The 17,183-nt window shown below is 31.2% G+C and overlaps 1 protein-coding gene across 1 annotated transcript; it reads left to right on the top strand.

The window, feature by feature from the left end:
- Nucleotides 1-11,919: 11,919 nt before the first annotated feature.
- Nucleotides 11,920-14,059, top strand: LOC112420050 (F-box/FBD/LRR-repeat protein At1g51370). Its single transcript, XM_024778655.1, has 4 exons — nucleotides 11,920-12,169; nucleotides 12,401-12,522; nucleotides 12,634-12,809; nucleotides 14,011-14,059. Exons 1-4 carry the CDS (start codon nucleotides 11,920-11,922, stop codon nucleotides 14,057-14,059), a joined length of 597 nt encoding a protein of 198 aa, XP_024634423.1.
- The last annotated feature ends 3,124 nt before the right edge of the window (nucleotides 14,060-17,183 follow it).

The raw sequence follows: 17,183 nt of genomic DNA, 5'->3' as shown, positions 1-17,183 counted from the left end.
ACACTTTTGCGTTGGACTTTTCTTTCCAAAAATACCCTTAATTTTTAATTTTAATTTTAAATACAAATAACACTTGTAACAAATATATCTATATCTATACTATATATAAAGAAAACTACCCCTTTCAGCACACTTTTGGGTTTGACTTTTCTTTCCAAAAATACACTTAATTTTTAATTTTAATTTTAAATACAAATAACACATGTAACAAATATATAATAATAAATTTAATGTAAGGAGAAAACTTACACACAATTCCTTATGAACTGTTCTTACTGTTAGCAAATTATAAAATAACACGTGTATTACTAGTCCATGTTACTAATTGTCCCCGTTAATCCTCTTTTACCTCCGTTAACCCCAAATTAAACTCACAAAAAACTAGCACACAATAAATACTCATGTTACTTTTTTATCAGCCGATTTTATGTTGTACATCTGTGTTGCTCCCCTCAATACAACCGACAAAAATTGCCAAGAACTTTCATATCCCTTCCATAAAAAACAATATTTCCATATTATTTTATTACTTCCACAAAAAAAAAAAAGTATTTCCATATTATTTTATTAATATGAGTTATTCTTCCTTAGCCTTTAATCAATTGTAACAAACGTGAGCAACAAAATAATGGTTAATATTTGACTTTAGATCCTCTAAAAAAAGATTGGTAACAAACGTGAGCAACAAATAATGTTAAAGATTGGACTTTAAAATCTCTAAAAAAAAAATATTAGTAACGAACGTGAGAAAAAAATATTGTTAAAGATTTGACTTTAAATCCTCTAAAAAAGATTAGTAACAAATGTGAGCACATAATAATGTTAAAATTGGACTTTAAATCCTCTAAAAAAAATATTAGTATCAAACGTGAGTAAAAAATAATAATGTTAAAGATATGACTTTACATACTTTAAAAAAGATTAGTAACAAACTTGAGCAATAAATAATGTTAAAGATTGGACTTTAAATCTTCTGAAAAAAAAAAAGATTAATAACAAATGTGAGCAAAATATAATGTTAAAGGTTGGACTTTAAAAATCCCCTAAAAAAAAAAGATTAGTAACAAACGTGAACAAAAAATAATGTTAAAAATTGGTTTAAATCCTCTAAAAAAAAGATTAAGACTCAAAATATTTAAAAAAAAAATATTGTTAGCACTATATTAAATATTAATTATCAATCAGTTTCTGTAACGCCCTCTCTAATTATTTGATTATTTTAAATGAGTTTAGAATATACTTATATGATTTGTGTGATTTATATGATTTATTTTGATGAGTGATATTTTGTTATGATATATGTTATATATTTATTAATATAATATATATGTTATTTGATTTAGAAATATATAAGTTATTTGATCTAGAAATATATATATGCTATTTGATTTAAAAATATAATATATGTTATTTGATTTAGAAATGTATAATGTGATTTGTTATAGAAATAAATGTTATTTATTGTAGAAATATGTATGATTTGTTAAGGAAATATATATATATATATATATATATATATATATATATATGTATGTTATAGAGATATAATTGTTATTTATTATTGTTATAGAAACATTTTATATATATATATATATATATATATATATATATATATATTGGGATAGAATATTAATATTTGGATTTAAGAGAAAAATAAGTAGGTTAAAGATTTATATAAATAGGAGAGACCTAGTTTAGAAAAACATAACGTACGTACGACTGCTTCTGGGGAAAAGGGAGAAAAGCCAAGAGAAGAGGGAGAGACCTAGAGGGGCTGCGATTTCCTAATTATAAGGTAAGGGTGAGACTAACTTTGCAATTCTATTAAGTATGTGAATCAATGGTTAAGTTTAACATGAATTAGGATGAGTTTAAGAAGAATCGGAAATTAGGTCAAATTGATAGAATTGATGATTAAACGGTGGAAACTTGTTAAAAAGATGTAGAAACTGTCCTTAGACCTTAGATAATGATTTAGATGAATTCTGGAATTGAAATTAGGCTTAGAACCTTGTTAGATGATGATTTTCGTGTAGAAAGTGCATCATGTCCGAGCCTAGATTCATCGCTCGCCACGGCGAGCTATGATCCTCGCCTCGCGAGTGATGATCTTCATCGCTCGCCACGCGAGCCTTCCCCTTCGCCTTGCGAGTGTTTTGGTATTGCTCGTCATTGCGAGCAACCTTACTCGCCATAGCGAGCTAAGGCAGAGAGCATGTTAGATTTTGTGTTTCGACCTTTTGAGTTGAACCTTAGATGCCTTTGAGTACCTTTAGGTGCCCACTATTGATTAGAGAATGATTTAGAACGAGATTGAACCTAGAACAACCTTAGTTGGAAAGTTGGCTTGTACTCGCCACGGCGAGCAGATGCTCTCGCCTCGCGAGCACTTCCAGAATTGAGTGTTTTTAGTGCATTGTGAGACTTGAGTTGCTTGAATTGGTTAGAAATGAACTTTAGGTACATAGTGTGACCTATTAAAGATAATGATTGTGAATTGTGAAGCTATATTGAAATGCTAAGTGTTTATAATGTGATTTATTGATTGATTGCATTACTTGAATTATTATTGAATGATCAGGAAGTTGTTGAAAATGAATTGGTATTAAGCTGTTGATATAATCTGATTATGCTGCTATTGTTATTTAACTAAGTTACATGAGTTGTTGTTGATTATCATTTGATATTGTTATATCCTGAGATGTTTATGTGTCGCCTATGTTGCTGTTGTTGGTTATGTGAAATATTTATATGCCTTATGTGGAAGATGTTTGATGTTTAAGTTGTTGATGCTTCACATTAATATTGTTATGTTGTGAATTGCAATTGATATATTGATATCTCTCTATTGTTGTGTGATTTGACTGTGCTACTGCTGTTATTTAACTAAGTGCATGATGTTTATATATATATATTTTGAAATGATGACGTTTAGCTCCAAATTATTGGATGCATGATGATATGTTGATTACGATGATTACGGTGTTTTGTTGTTAAGAGTCCATGCATAGCATTTCATTGAGCTTTGTCCTCACCACGATTAGGAGCTTTGTCCTCCGCACGTTTTAGGAGCTTTGTCCTCCGCACGATAAAAGTATATTAATACTTATGATGACGATTGGTACCACATGCATATAAGTGTCTAAGTTGCATTGTCGCATATGTCGAGTCAAGGTCGTTGTTGATGAATTATCATCCATGAGTTGTTAAGTTGTCGATGAATTATCATCCATGAGTTTGTCGAGTTGTGTTCTACCTATGTGTTGTTAAAGAAGTACCTACGAAGATTATACGATGTGAATTATATGATGTTGACTAAAATATTGCTATGTTGTTTAACATGTTGATTATGATATTGTTATGTTGCTACGTTGTTTAAAATATTGATTATGATATTGTTATGTTGCTATGTTGTTTAACATGTTGATTTTGATACTGTTATGTTGCTACGTTGTTTAAGATATTGATTATGATATTGTTACGTTGCTATGTTGTTTAAGATAATGATTATGATATTGTTAAGTTGTTATGATGTTGTGTATAATTGTTACTATTAAGTGATGAATATGTTGTTCTATATATGATTAATATTATTAAGTGAATATTATGTTATGTTATTGATGATGATCGAATGTTGTGATTACTTGGTAATTGTTTATCAAAGATGCTATGATGTTTAAGATGATATTGTTTAAGATGTTTATGTTGAAGATTTATGATGTTGATTTTGGTGTTAGTATGTGTTGATTATATTTTCATAAGATGATGAATACGTTGTTGTTATATTAATACAAGAAGATGAATATGTTGTTGTTATATTATTATATTATGACGAGATGATGTATATATAATTATTATTATTATTAAGTGAATATCATGCTATGTTGTTGTTATATTATTATATTATGACGAGATGATGTATATATAATTATTATTATTATTAAGTGAATATCATGTTACGTTGTTGTTATATTATTATAAGAAGATGTTTATGTTATGATGTAGATAATTATTACTATTAATAAGAGATGATTATATTGTGTTGTTTTAAAGTTATTAGTGATGATGATTACATGATGATATCTATGAGTTGTTAAGTGTACTTGATGATGTTTATGTTAAATTGATAAGTTGTCTTTTATTAATGAATTGATAATGAGATGTTTGATGAATAATTATTATTATGAATTAATGATGTTGTTATGTTGTATATGAATTAGAATTAAGATGTTGTTATGCTGTATATGAACTATGACTATGATGTGATGATCTATGTTTGTTACGATTTGGTTAATATGTGTTAAATGATGATTAGAAGTTGGTTGAGTTATTAAGAATTATTACATGAAGAATTATTATTACTAATAGATGAAGTTATTTGTGTTGTTAAATATAATTATTGAATTATATGCTTGATATTATTGTTTTGTGAAATCTCACCCCTTCTGCTTGAAAATGTTGCTCTTCGTATGAGTAACTTGCAGGTATTAATGATTAGTAGGAGTGGTGGCTCAAGTGTCTTTAGGTGCTCTGATACGTAACGGGATGGGAATTTGTTATTGCTTTCTATTCCTTACGTATTGTTTTTGAAGAGTTATGACTATGTTTTTAGAATGGATTTTTATGACATAATTGTAAAGAGGCTTTAGTGCCAAAGACTGTTTTGATTATTGAATAATTTCCGCTGCGAACTATTAAAGACTTTTTAGTTATTGAATTTTAAAGGATAAATAGTTATTTATACAGTTTATGATTTTAAGAAAAGAATGTGACATTCCGTTTAGGTGAATTACTCTGATTAAATAAATGAAATTTTCACGTTGGGAAAACGGGGTGTTACAATTGGTATCAGAGCTGGTCGGTCTGTCCGGCCAATTAGAAGAGTTGTGTCGAGTTTTAGTAATAGTTATATTACTACCTTTATGCTGTTTGATTAGTTGTTGTTGTGTTTCTGATTAATAGTTATGTTTATTATGTGATCATGTTTGATTGACTAACTTTGATGTGGTTTGCATGTTTTGTTGATGTTTCTATTTAACTATATATGGTTTAGTATGGTTATACAATAATTGAGTTTATTTCTTGTGTGCTTGAATTTCGAGGACGAAATTCTTTTAAGGGGGGGAGAGTTGTAACGCCCTCTCTAATTATTTGATTATTTTAAATGAGTTTAGAATATACTTATATGATTTGTGTGATTTATATGATTTATTTTGATGAGTGATATTTTGTTATGATATATGTTATATATTTATTAATATAATATATATGTTATTTGATTTAGAAATATATAAGTTATTTGATCTAGAAATATATATATGCTATTTGATTTAAAAATATAATATATGTTATTTGATTTAGAAATGTATAATGTGATTTGTTATAGAAATAAATGTTATTTATTGTAGAAATATGTATGATTTGTTAAGGAAATATATATATATATATATATATATATATATATATGTATGTTATAGAGATATAATTGTTATTTATTATTGTTATAGAAACATTTTATATATATATATATATATATATATATATATATTGGGATAGAATATTAATATTTGGATTTAAGAGAAAAATAAGTAGGTTAAAGATTTATATAAATAGGAGAGACCTAGTTTAGAAAAACATAACGTACGTACGACTGCTTCTGGGGAAAAGGGAGAAAAGCCAAGAGAAGAGGGAGAGACCTAGAGGGGCTGCGATTTCCTAATTATAAGGTAAGGGTGAGACTAACTTTGCAATTCTATTAAGTATGTGAATCAATGGTTAAGTTTAACATGAATTAGGATGAGTTTAAGAAGAATCGGAAATTAGGTCAAATTGATAGAATTGATGATTAAACGGTGGAAACTTGTTAAAAAGATGTAGAAACTGTCCTTAGACCTTAGATAATGATTTAGATGAATTCTGGAATTGAAATTAGGCTTAGAACCTTGTTAGATGATGATTTTCGTGTAGAAAGTGCATCATGTCCGAGCCTAGATTCATCGCTCGCCACGGCGAGCTATGATCCTCGCCTCGCGAGTGATGATCTTCATCGCTCGCCACGCGAGCCTTCCCCTTCGCCTTGCGAGTGTTTTGGTATTGCTCGTCATTGCGAGCAACCTTACTCGCCATAGCGAGCTAAGGCAGAGAGCATGTTAGATTTTGTGTTTCGACCTTTTGAGTTGAACCTTAGATGCCTTTGAGTACCTTTAGGTGCCCACTATTGATTAGAGAATGATTTAGAACGAGATTGAACCTAGAACAACCTTAGTTGGAAAGTTGGCTTGTACTCGCCACGGCGAGCAGATGCTCTCGCCTCGCGAGCACTTCCAGAATTGAGTGTTTTTAGTGCATTGTGAGACTTGAGTTGCTTGAATTGGTTAGAAATGAACTTTAGGTACATAGTGTGACCTATTAAAGATAATGATTGTGAATTGTGAAGCTATATTGAAATGCTAAGTGTTTATAATGTGATTTATTGATTGATTGCATTACTTGAATTATTATTGAATGATCAGGAAGTTGTTGAAAATGAATTGGTATTAAGCTGTTGATATAATCTGATTATGCTGCTATTGTTATTTAACTAAGTTACATGAGTTGTTGTTGATTATCATTTGATATTGTTATATCCTGAGATGTTTATGTGTCGCCTATGTTGCTGTTGTTGGTTATGTGAAATATTTATATGCCTTATGTGGAAGATGTTTGATGTTTAAGTTGTTGATGCTTCACATTAATATTGTTATGTTGTGAATTGCAATTGATATATTGATATCTCTCTATTGTTGTGTGATTTGACTGTGCTACTGCTGTTATTTAACTAAGTGCATGATGTTTATATATATATATTTTGAAATGATGACGTTTAGCTCCAAATTATTGGATGCATGATGATATGTTGATTACGATGATTACGGTGTTTTGTTGTTAAGAGTCCATGCATAGCATTTCATTGAGCTTTGTCCTCACCACGATTAGGAGCTTTGTCCTCCGCACGTTTTAGGAGCTTTGTCCTCCGCACGATAAAAGTATATTAATACTTATGATGACGATTGGTACCACATGCATATAAGTGTCTAAGTTGCATTGTCGCATATGTCGAGTCAAGGTCGTTGTTGATGAATTATCATCCATGAGTTGTTAAGTTGTCGATGAATTATCATCCATGAGTTTGTCGAGTTGTGTTCTACCTATGTGTTGTTAAAGAAGTACCTACGAAGATTATACGATGTGAATTATATGATGTTGACTAAAATATTGCTATGTTGTTTAACATGTTGATTATGATATTGTTATGTTGCTACGTTGTTTAAAATATTGATTATGATATTGTTATGTTGCTATGTTGTTTAACATGTTGATTTTGATACTGTTATGTTGCTACGTTGTTTAAGATATTGATTATGATATTGTTACGTTGCTATGTTGTTTAAGATAATGATTATGATATTGTTAAGTTGTTATGATGTTGTGTATAATTGTTACTATTAAGTGATGAATATGTTGTTCTATATATGATTAATATTATTAAGTGAATATTATGTTATGTTATTGATGATGATCGAATGTTGTGATTACTTGGTAATTGTTTATCAAAGATGCTATGATGTTTAAGATGATATTGTTTAAGATGTTTATGTTGAAGATTTATGATGTTGATTTTGGTGTTAGTATGTGTTGATTATATTTTCATAAGATGATGAATACGTTGTTGTTATATTAATACAAGAAGATGAATATGTTGTTGTTATATTATTATATTATGACGAGATGATGTATATATAATTATTATTATTATTAAGTGAATATCATGCTATGTTGTTGTTATATTATTATATTATGACGAGATGATGTATATATAATTATTATTATTATTAAGTGAATATCATGTTACGTTGTTGTTATATTATTATAAGAAGATGTTTATGTTATGATGTAGATAATTATTACTATTAATAAGAGATGATTATATTGTGTTGTTTTAAAGTTATTAGTGATGATGATTACATGATGATATCTATGAGTTGTTAAGTGTACTTGATGATGTTTATGTTAAATTGATAAGTTGTCTTTTATTAATGAATTGATAATGAGATGTTTGATGAATAATTATTATTATGAATTAATGATGTTGTTATGTTGTATATGAATTAGAATTAAGATGTTGTTATGCTGTATATGAACTATGACTATGATGTGATGATCTATGTTTGTTACGATTTGGTTAATATGTGTTAAATGATGATTAGAAGTTGGTTGAGTTATTAAGAATTATTACATGAAGAATTATTATTACTAATAGATGAAGTTATTTGTGTTGTTAAATATAATTATTGAATTATATGCTTGATATTATTGTTTTGTGAAATCTCACCCCTTCTGCTTGAAAATGTTGCTCTTCGTATGAGTAACTTGCAGGTATTAATGATTAGTAGGAGTGGTGGCTCAAGTGTCTTTAGGTGCTCTGATACGTAACGGGATGGGAATTTGTTATTGCTTTCTATTCCTTACGTATTGTTTTTGAAGAGTTATGACTATGTTTTTAGAATGGATTTTTATGACATAATTGTAAAGAGGCTTTAGTGCCAAAGACTGTTTTGATTATTGAATAATTTCCGCTGCGAACTATTAAAGACTTTTTAGTTATTGAATTTTAAAGGATAAATAGTTATTTATACAGTTTATGATTTTAAGAAAAGAATGTGACATTCCGTTTAGGTGAATTACTCTGATTAAATAAATGAAATTTTCACGTTGGGAAAACGGGGTGTTACAGTTTCTAGGAGAAGAACTTAATTTGTTCATTTGACGAGGTTGAAAGGGATACTCATAACTTATATCAACAGATATTCCTAAACTCAATTGCTCAGGGAAGTATCCCACTACATATTTTAAAGGTAAAAAAAGGTGCACCTTTGATGTTGTTGCGAAACATAGACCTAGATATGGTCTGTGTAATGGGACACGGTTGTTATGTCGTGGTTTATTTAAGAATATGTTAGATGTGAAAATCCTAACAGGAAGCAATGATGGAAAAACATCATTTTTGCCCAAAATAATTAAATTAAAAATAAATGTGAGTTCAAGCCTTCCCTTTGTGCTTATTAGAAAACAATTTCCGGTTCGACTAAGTTTTGCTATTACCATAAATAAGTCACGAGGGCAGACCATTCTCAATGTCAAAATCTATCTTCCACGACATTTTTTCACCCATGGTCAATTATATGTAGCTTTATCAAGAGGTGTTTCTCAAAATTCAACAAAAGTTTTCATTAAAGAAGGGAAAATAGAAAGAGAAAATGGAGACTTTACGAAAAATGTAGTTTTTAAAGATATTCTTTTATCACAATCATAGCAATCTTTCTTTTACATAACATGTCATTTATACATTTATGTTATGATGTTACTATTTACTATTAGAATAAACAATAAAATATCATCATTTTATCTTTATTTTATATGCAGACAAACTAAAATATGTTGAGTTCATAAATAATTTTGTTATATGCCTTGACAATATTTTGTTTATAAATCAATATATCAATAATTTGCATTAATATTTAAAAAAATTAATCGAAATTATACAAATAAACATAATAAAATAATCACATGCGTAAGCGCAGTAGAAAGAGCGGAGAGACGGGCACTTCATGCGCGTCTTTCCGCTAGTAATTATAATATGAATATCTACATCTCTTTTAGGAAACAACATTTAGATAACCACGAGTATGAAGGTTCTAATCTCATTCATATCTATAGTTATATAACTTTTGTTTGGCACATAAATTTTGTTGAAAAAGTTGTTTCACTTCTATAATTATCATATCTTCCATTGTTTATCCCTGTTAAATTCCAGAAGAATTTAACACCGAAGCTTTTTCGAAAGGATTGCTCAAAGAACGAATTTTTCTTCTTCTTCAGAGGTATAGTTTTAGAAGAACTAATAATTTTATATCAGACATTCGTAATAGATTGCAAATAAAAATATTGTGATTTTCTTTTGTCATTTTCGATAGAGGTTTATGGTGAGTTCTTGAAGAACTAGGTCTTCGTTAACATTTACTGAATTTATAGTTTTATCATGTTAATCTTTTATATTTGTAATATAACTTTTTATTGAATTTTATTTGTTAAGACTTGCATATGTTTGATATTCTTAATAAATTTTTGAATAATTTAATATCAAGTATCCGAGAAGGATTGCGTAAGGAAAGAATTGTTCTTGATCATTATGAAGATCATGTGTAAAATAATTCCTGGAGAACTAAAAAAAGTTAAGTTTAAAGCATCTCTGAAGGATTGCGCAAAGAAAGAATTGTTCTTGATCATTATGAAGATCATGGGTAATATAATTCATGAAGAACAAAAAAAAAAGTTAAGTTTAAAGCATCCTTGAAAGATTGCAAACAATCAAATTTTTATCAAGGTTTGAGATATATATTTGAAATATTGAAAACAATCAAATTTTTATCAAGGTTTAAGATATATATATATATATATATATATATATATATATAGTTCTTCAAGAACTAAATATTTAATATCAAGCATCCTTGAATGATAGCAAAAATTATGATCTTCTTTGGTGTTGATATATTTATGGTTGAAAATAATTTCTATTTTATCTTTGTATTATTTTTAAAAAAAAAAATGGTATTGAAGAGTTACAAGTTGAGATTGTAATCTAATTTTCGAAGAATTAATTTGTTTTTTTCTTAAGATCCCTAAATGATTGCTCAAAAAACGAATTTTCTTGATAATTGTTTATAAAGATTTGAAATATAGTTCCTAAAGAACTAAGATTTAATATTAAATCATCCTTGAAGGATTGCAAAATTGTGATTTTACTTGCTTATTGTTCATAAGTTTTGTGGAGTTCTTGACCACAATTCAAATATATAAGATCTATTTGATCTTAGCATAATAATTTCTATAAAAAAAAAAAATTAAAATATTTATGCCTTTTGAATGTTAAATTGAACTTTATTTTTAGATCGTATCATCCATACTATTTTTTTTAACGACAAATTTTATTACATTCAGATCCCTGCTCAAGACGAACAGAGACCGCCGGTGAAACAGAGATTACAAACTAAAGACACCTTATAAAGGCGGAACACCCAAAAATAAACACCCAACCCTAAAAAACACGCCCGAAGACAAACCCGCCAAAACATGTCACCACCTAAAACAGACTTCTTCAAGAAAACAAGCACTATAAAAACAGTATCCACCACCACCCATCGTCACTACTCACCCCAAAGAAACACCCCTTAAAATAAAACTCCCAGTCCCTAACATCAAAAACTGAGCCATATTCGAAAAGCTCATAACGAAGCATCATACAGCTTCCACCACCTCTCAACCTTCGATCCACCAAAAGTGCACATTAAAAAGCCATCCATACTATTTGTTTTCATATAATTTGTTCTCTGCCGTTTTTTTTTTTTTTGGTAGAATGCTCCACATAGCTTCTTTTCTAATAAAATAGTAGGTATTGTGCTTATGAATTTGATATTATCACTATTTTTGAAACAATTAATTTTTTTGCATTGCCATTATATCATGTGCGTTCTAATTTTGCTAAATAAAAAGGGTTAATATGTCTTTACACCCTGTAATTTGGACAAGTTCCGGTTTTCCCCCCTGTAAAAAAAAAAAGTTTAGATTCCAACCCTATGTCTTATTTTACAAGGTTGAAATCTAAATTATTTTTTTTACAGGGGGTAACCGGAACTCGCCCAAATTACAGGGGTAAAGACATATTAACCCAAATAAAAATAGCCTCACTTTTAAACTAGGGTTCATTCTTGTAACAAAAAAATCTAGGGTTCGTTCTTTTTCACCGACTTTAGTTGTTTAGTTTGCGCCGCACAATTGCTCTTGAGTTTTGACTAGAGATTAAGTTATATCAATGATGAAATGAAAGACAGACTCAGTGATTTGCCGGACTGTGTTCTTCTTCGCATACTCTCCTCTTTGCATACCAAACAAGCCGTTCAAACATGCGTTTTGTCTACAAGATACAACAATCTCTGGAAGCATGTTCCTGTTCTTTCACTAGGTCCTTGTCTCTTTAAGACTCGCAAAGGGTTCACAAAATTTGTGTCTAGGTTTTTGTCTTTACATGATGAATCAACAGCGTTGCGCCGTCTCAGCCTTGATCGTGACGGTATCATAGTCCCTCCTCTACTTGAACGGATTTTAAATTATGTTGTTTCACATAATGTCAAGAGATTACGAATCCATGTCAAATGTGATATTCAACACTTTCCGTCATGCTTGTTTTCTTGTCACACTTTAACATCTCTTAGATTTTATGTTTCCACTAGAATTTATAACAAACCGAATATATTATTTCCAAATTCTCTTAATTTGCCATCTCTGACCCGCTTGCATATAGGGTCTGTCTCCTTTCTTGGTGGAGCTGATCCTTTTTCTGGGTTTCCCATGTTGAAAAGTTTGAGGATTTCTTGTTCTAAAATTTTGGGTGAACAAAATCTATGCATATCAAGTATCACGCTTGTAAAATTAACAATAAACCGAACTTATTATAAACTCCCTAATTTCAATCAAAAAATTGAGTTATCTACGCCAAGTCTTTGTTCCTTTGTTTTTGTCGGTACTCCTTTTCAGATACTAAGTTGGAGCCAGCTTCGTTCTATTAAACACGTAGAGATTTATGCATATATGTTGCAAAATTTTGCACAAATTCCTTCGAATCTACTTGGTTGGTTGCTAGAGCTTACTGATATCAAATCATTGAAAATCAGTTCGGACACTCTTCAGGTATACCTTAATACAGTATGCAAGTATGTTAGAAGATATTAATTATATGTGCATTAAAATGTTAGTTTAGCTGGTTTGTAGAATGTGTGCTTTTGAAATTCTTTATCCATGTAATTCTTTTCTACCTTGAATTGGCATGTCTTGAGACTTTATTTTTTGTTTTATTGTAATAAAGAATATATGATACGACTTCATTAAACTGATCATGATTCACCGTCGTACTTCATTGCTTAGGTCCTCTCCTTAGTTCCGGATTTGTTGAAGGTTAAATTCCATTCCTTGCGTAACTTGAAGTCATTGACAGTCGAAATGAAACAACTTTCATATTGCTTTTCCAACGCACTCATAGATTCCAAATTAGCTCTAAATCCTGCCATGTCACAGAAAGAAGTTGCCACGTTACGAGAAGCCTTCAAAAAAAGATCATCATCCATACCTGAGGGAATAATTGACTTTTTGCTTCAAAACTCACCTTCAGCCCAAGTTAATTATTCAAAAGGTGAGATCTTCCTTTTAATTTTGAAAGATAAATTGTTTACTTTGATTTTTGCTTCCTCTATTTGTCTTTCCCTAAGGTGGAGAAACAAATTGTACTTCGATTCTAAAATGTAAGACTTAGATAAATTCTAAATTGTACTTTTAGTTCATAGAAGATTCTTAGCTGAAATAAACTTGAGCCCCTAAGTTGTGAAAACTGTTTAATTGTAAAATCTTGAATCACATCTTAGCTTAACTTGAATTTGCATTTAGGCATTAAGTCATAGGAACTACACATTTGAGGTGCAGAAGTTTATTTCAAATTATTTGTAACTATATCAAAACATGTCTATTTTACGTTTGTCTTAGAGTAAATCCAAACTATCGTTGATCATGTGATTCTCTTATTCAATATAACCAATCTTTCAAGAGCAATGCTGTTAATAAATAACGAGAAGCAAAACTATCAGCAAAGAGGCCTAAGTTTTTAGTGGCTTTTGCTTTATTTATAAGTTAGATTTTGTTTGATGATGTTGCTGATACTAATAAATTAAAGAGCTCAAAATTTCATTTTCATATGAATATATGAAAAAATTGACAAACAGGTTCCTCCTCAATAGTAAAACATACCTGGTTATTTGAGTTCATGTGACACCAATAATTTGATTTTGTAAGGAACTTTCATCACTAATAAGTTTTGGGATATAATTATCTAATTTTGATAATTGATGGCTTTATGTATTTTAGGGAGAGACTGGGTGGACATATAGAAGCTAGAGGAATCCATGGTGCATAAATTTTCCGATTGATTGGAATCAAGAGAAATATCCTCAGAGCATGGATGCACCATACCAAGAACATTTTTGCTTAGAGAAATCTTTTCACTAGTTAGATATATTTTCAAATTTGTTTTCTTCCATTGTTTGACTAAATTATCGTTCCTACTTCCTATAGTTCATTTTTCTACTTTAAGAGATTTACATATTTAAATATTTTGAAGTATCATGTGGTTGATCCTTCTTTCTTTGATTTGAGGAACATGATGTTATTTGGATTAGAGGGTCTTATATATCCAACTGTAATATTGTGAGATTCATTTTTTACTGCTCTTTTTGGCGGAACCGTTGAGGAGAGCTCTAGCAATGAGGCTATGTCGTTGTGTGGCGAAATTAACATAAAACTAATGCGTCATCATGAGCTTAGCTCAGTTGATAGGAATAATGCATAACATAATATATGCAAGGTCCGAGTTCGAACCCCAAACACCACCAAAAAGAGAAAAACAGACAACTAATGCTTTCTTATAGAGTGTCAATCAAACTAGCACTTGCTTTAGATGTATGTCGATGGAGTCTCAATCATTGTCAAATTTTCATTCTCTCAATGAATACCTCTAATGTTTTTTCTTCCATCTCCCACATGATTGAATATCTTCTTTAATCTTTCATAGAAATGAGCGAATGTGTACCGATAGAATATCGACATAATATCTTTATTATTTACGTAAATATTATTAGTCTTTATTTGGTAGCACTAGTCAATGGTTAGCCTTTCTGAGTCATGGTTAGTTATTATATTTTAACTTACCAATAATTGTATATAATCAGTTGATCATATTAATAATAATCATCGAATATATTTTTTATACGGTATCCGCTAGGGTTTCAATCCAAAATGGCTACCTTCTAAAGCATAAATATCTCTAATAATCCTCAACGTATCTTCTAAACACTACAACAATTTAGTATAATGATTGGTAACAATTATCAAATCATTGGTAACATTAACAGCCAAATGGTAGAAATCAAAACATAATATGAATTCAGGGTTAAAACATGTTTACTCCATGCTTATCAAGAGAGTTGATACACTTGTGGGCCGTCCAAAGCGTGCAACCTCTAGGCCCATTAAGCTGAATGACTATGTCACTAGTCTCCCTGATCCAAAGTAATAATATTCTAGCATATTCTTGTACTAGAGCTTATCCTAAGGAACTGTTAGTGACTCATAGCTGTCAATTTATCATTTTTGTCCTTTATTTTACTGTCAACATTTTATCCTAAGACTAAGGGGTCACTAGACCGCCTCACTTGCTGTATAAAGGGATGAATGAGAAATAAATGAGTATTGAATTTTCCAATTTATTTAGTCTCTTAGTTAACATAGTATAGCAGTAGTAGTAAACTTTATCACTGGTGCTTTCATTGCCTTCTCTTATCATGACAAACACACCGCCGCCACACCCTTCACCTCTTGAATCAGCCATCTCAGCTTTAACAGCCAAAGTTGATGCTTTAGCTGATGACCTTTCCTCCCTCCGCCACCAATCTTCCGGTTACAACACCCCACCACCACCTCCACCCCATCCACCACCACGACCACATATGAAACTCGAAGTTCCCCGATTCGACGGTAACGACGCCGTTGGTTGGATCTACAAAATCACCCAGTTTTTCGACTTCCATAACACCCCAGAAAACGACCGCCTTACTATTGCCTCTTTTTACATGGATGGTCCAGCTCTTAGTTGGTTCCAATGGATGACCAAAAATGGTCTCATCCACTCATGGCCAGATCTGCTGATGACTCTCGAGACCAGATTTGCCCCTTCATTCTATGATGATCCAAGAGGAGCGATGTTCAAACTAACCCAGAATGGGTCAGTCAACAAATATCTCAACGATTTCGAAAGAATCGCAAATCGTATTGTGGGATTACCACACCAATTTCTCCTCAGCTGCTTCGTCTCCTCAGGCCTTTCAACCTATATCCATTCCACATGCCACCGCCTTAGCCAAGATACAAGAGGACAAGCAAAACGACCGCCGCCGTTCATTCCGTCCCAAGACCAATTTCACCCCCTTTACAAACTCACCACCTACACCAAACACCCCCTCCACTTCCGCCACAATACCCACTACAAACCCTCCACCATTACCTCAGCCCCCTTCGACATCAACACCAAAAATCAATTTCAAAAAACTATCCCCAGAAGATCTGATTTCCCGTCGCGAACGTAACCTTTGTTACAATTGCGACGAGCGCTTCACACCGGGACACCGTTGTAAAGGTCGTTTCTTCCTTCTCATCTCAGAAGAAGACGACACCACCTTACCCACTGAACTATTCACAACCGCTTCCCTCGAAGAAATTACTTCCCCCACCGAGTCCGACACCGATGCTCCAGCCCAGCTGAGCCTTCATGCCATGTCCGGATCTACAACACATAACACCATTCGCCTCTCATGAATAATCACTAACCACCCCATGGCTATACTTGTTGACGGCGGCAGTACACACAATTTCATACAAACACGTTTAGCCAAATTCCTTGGTCTCACCCCCACACCAACACCAACCCCACTCCGCGTCATGGTTGGTAGTGGTGACACCATCGAGTGCACTCGCAAATACACAAACGTACAACTCATAATCCAAGGTCATTCCTTCTTTCTGGACCTGTTTGATATACCTCTAGGAGGAACATAATTAGTCCTTGGAGCACCATGGCTTCAAAACATCAGTCCAGTCCTTATGGACTATAAAAAACTATCACTCGCTGTCATACCCCAATTTTGGACCGTTTAAGATCGTTTGTCCGTATTTTAAAATGGTTCACGTTCCCTTTTATTCGTTTTTTTTACCATTTAAAATTCGTGTTTCTTGTCTTTAGTCATTCAAAAAGTTTTTTATTTTACATTTAAATCAACGTTTGCATTTCACAACAATTAAAACCGTCTCACTTTCATTTTTATGACGCATTTTTTTGTTATATAGTCTTTTTAATCGTAACGGTCATGTCATTTTAAAAAAAAAGAGAAGGTCTAATTGTATTTTAAAAGTCGCGTTTTTTTTTAATCATTTCAGACAAAATTTCGGCAGGGAGGTTACTTTGAAGTACCTCATTTGGTTCCGAAGGG

The sequence above is a fragment of the Medicago truncatula genome, chromosome 3, assembly GCF_003473485.1.
Source record: "Medicago truncatula cultivar Jemalong A17 chromosome 3, MtrunA17r5.0-ANR, whole genome shotgun sequence".
NCBI lineage: Eukaryota > Viridiplantae > Streptophyta > Magnoliopsida > Fabales > Fabaceae > Medicago > Medicago truncatula.
This window is presented reverse-complemented; position numbering and strand designations above follow the sequence as displayed.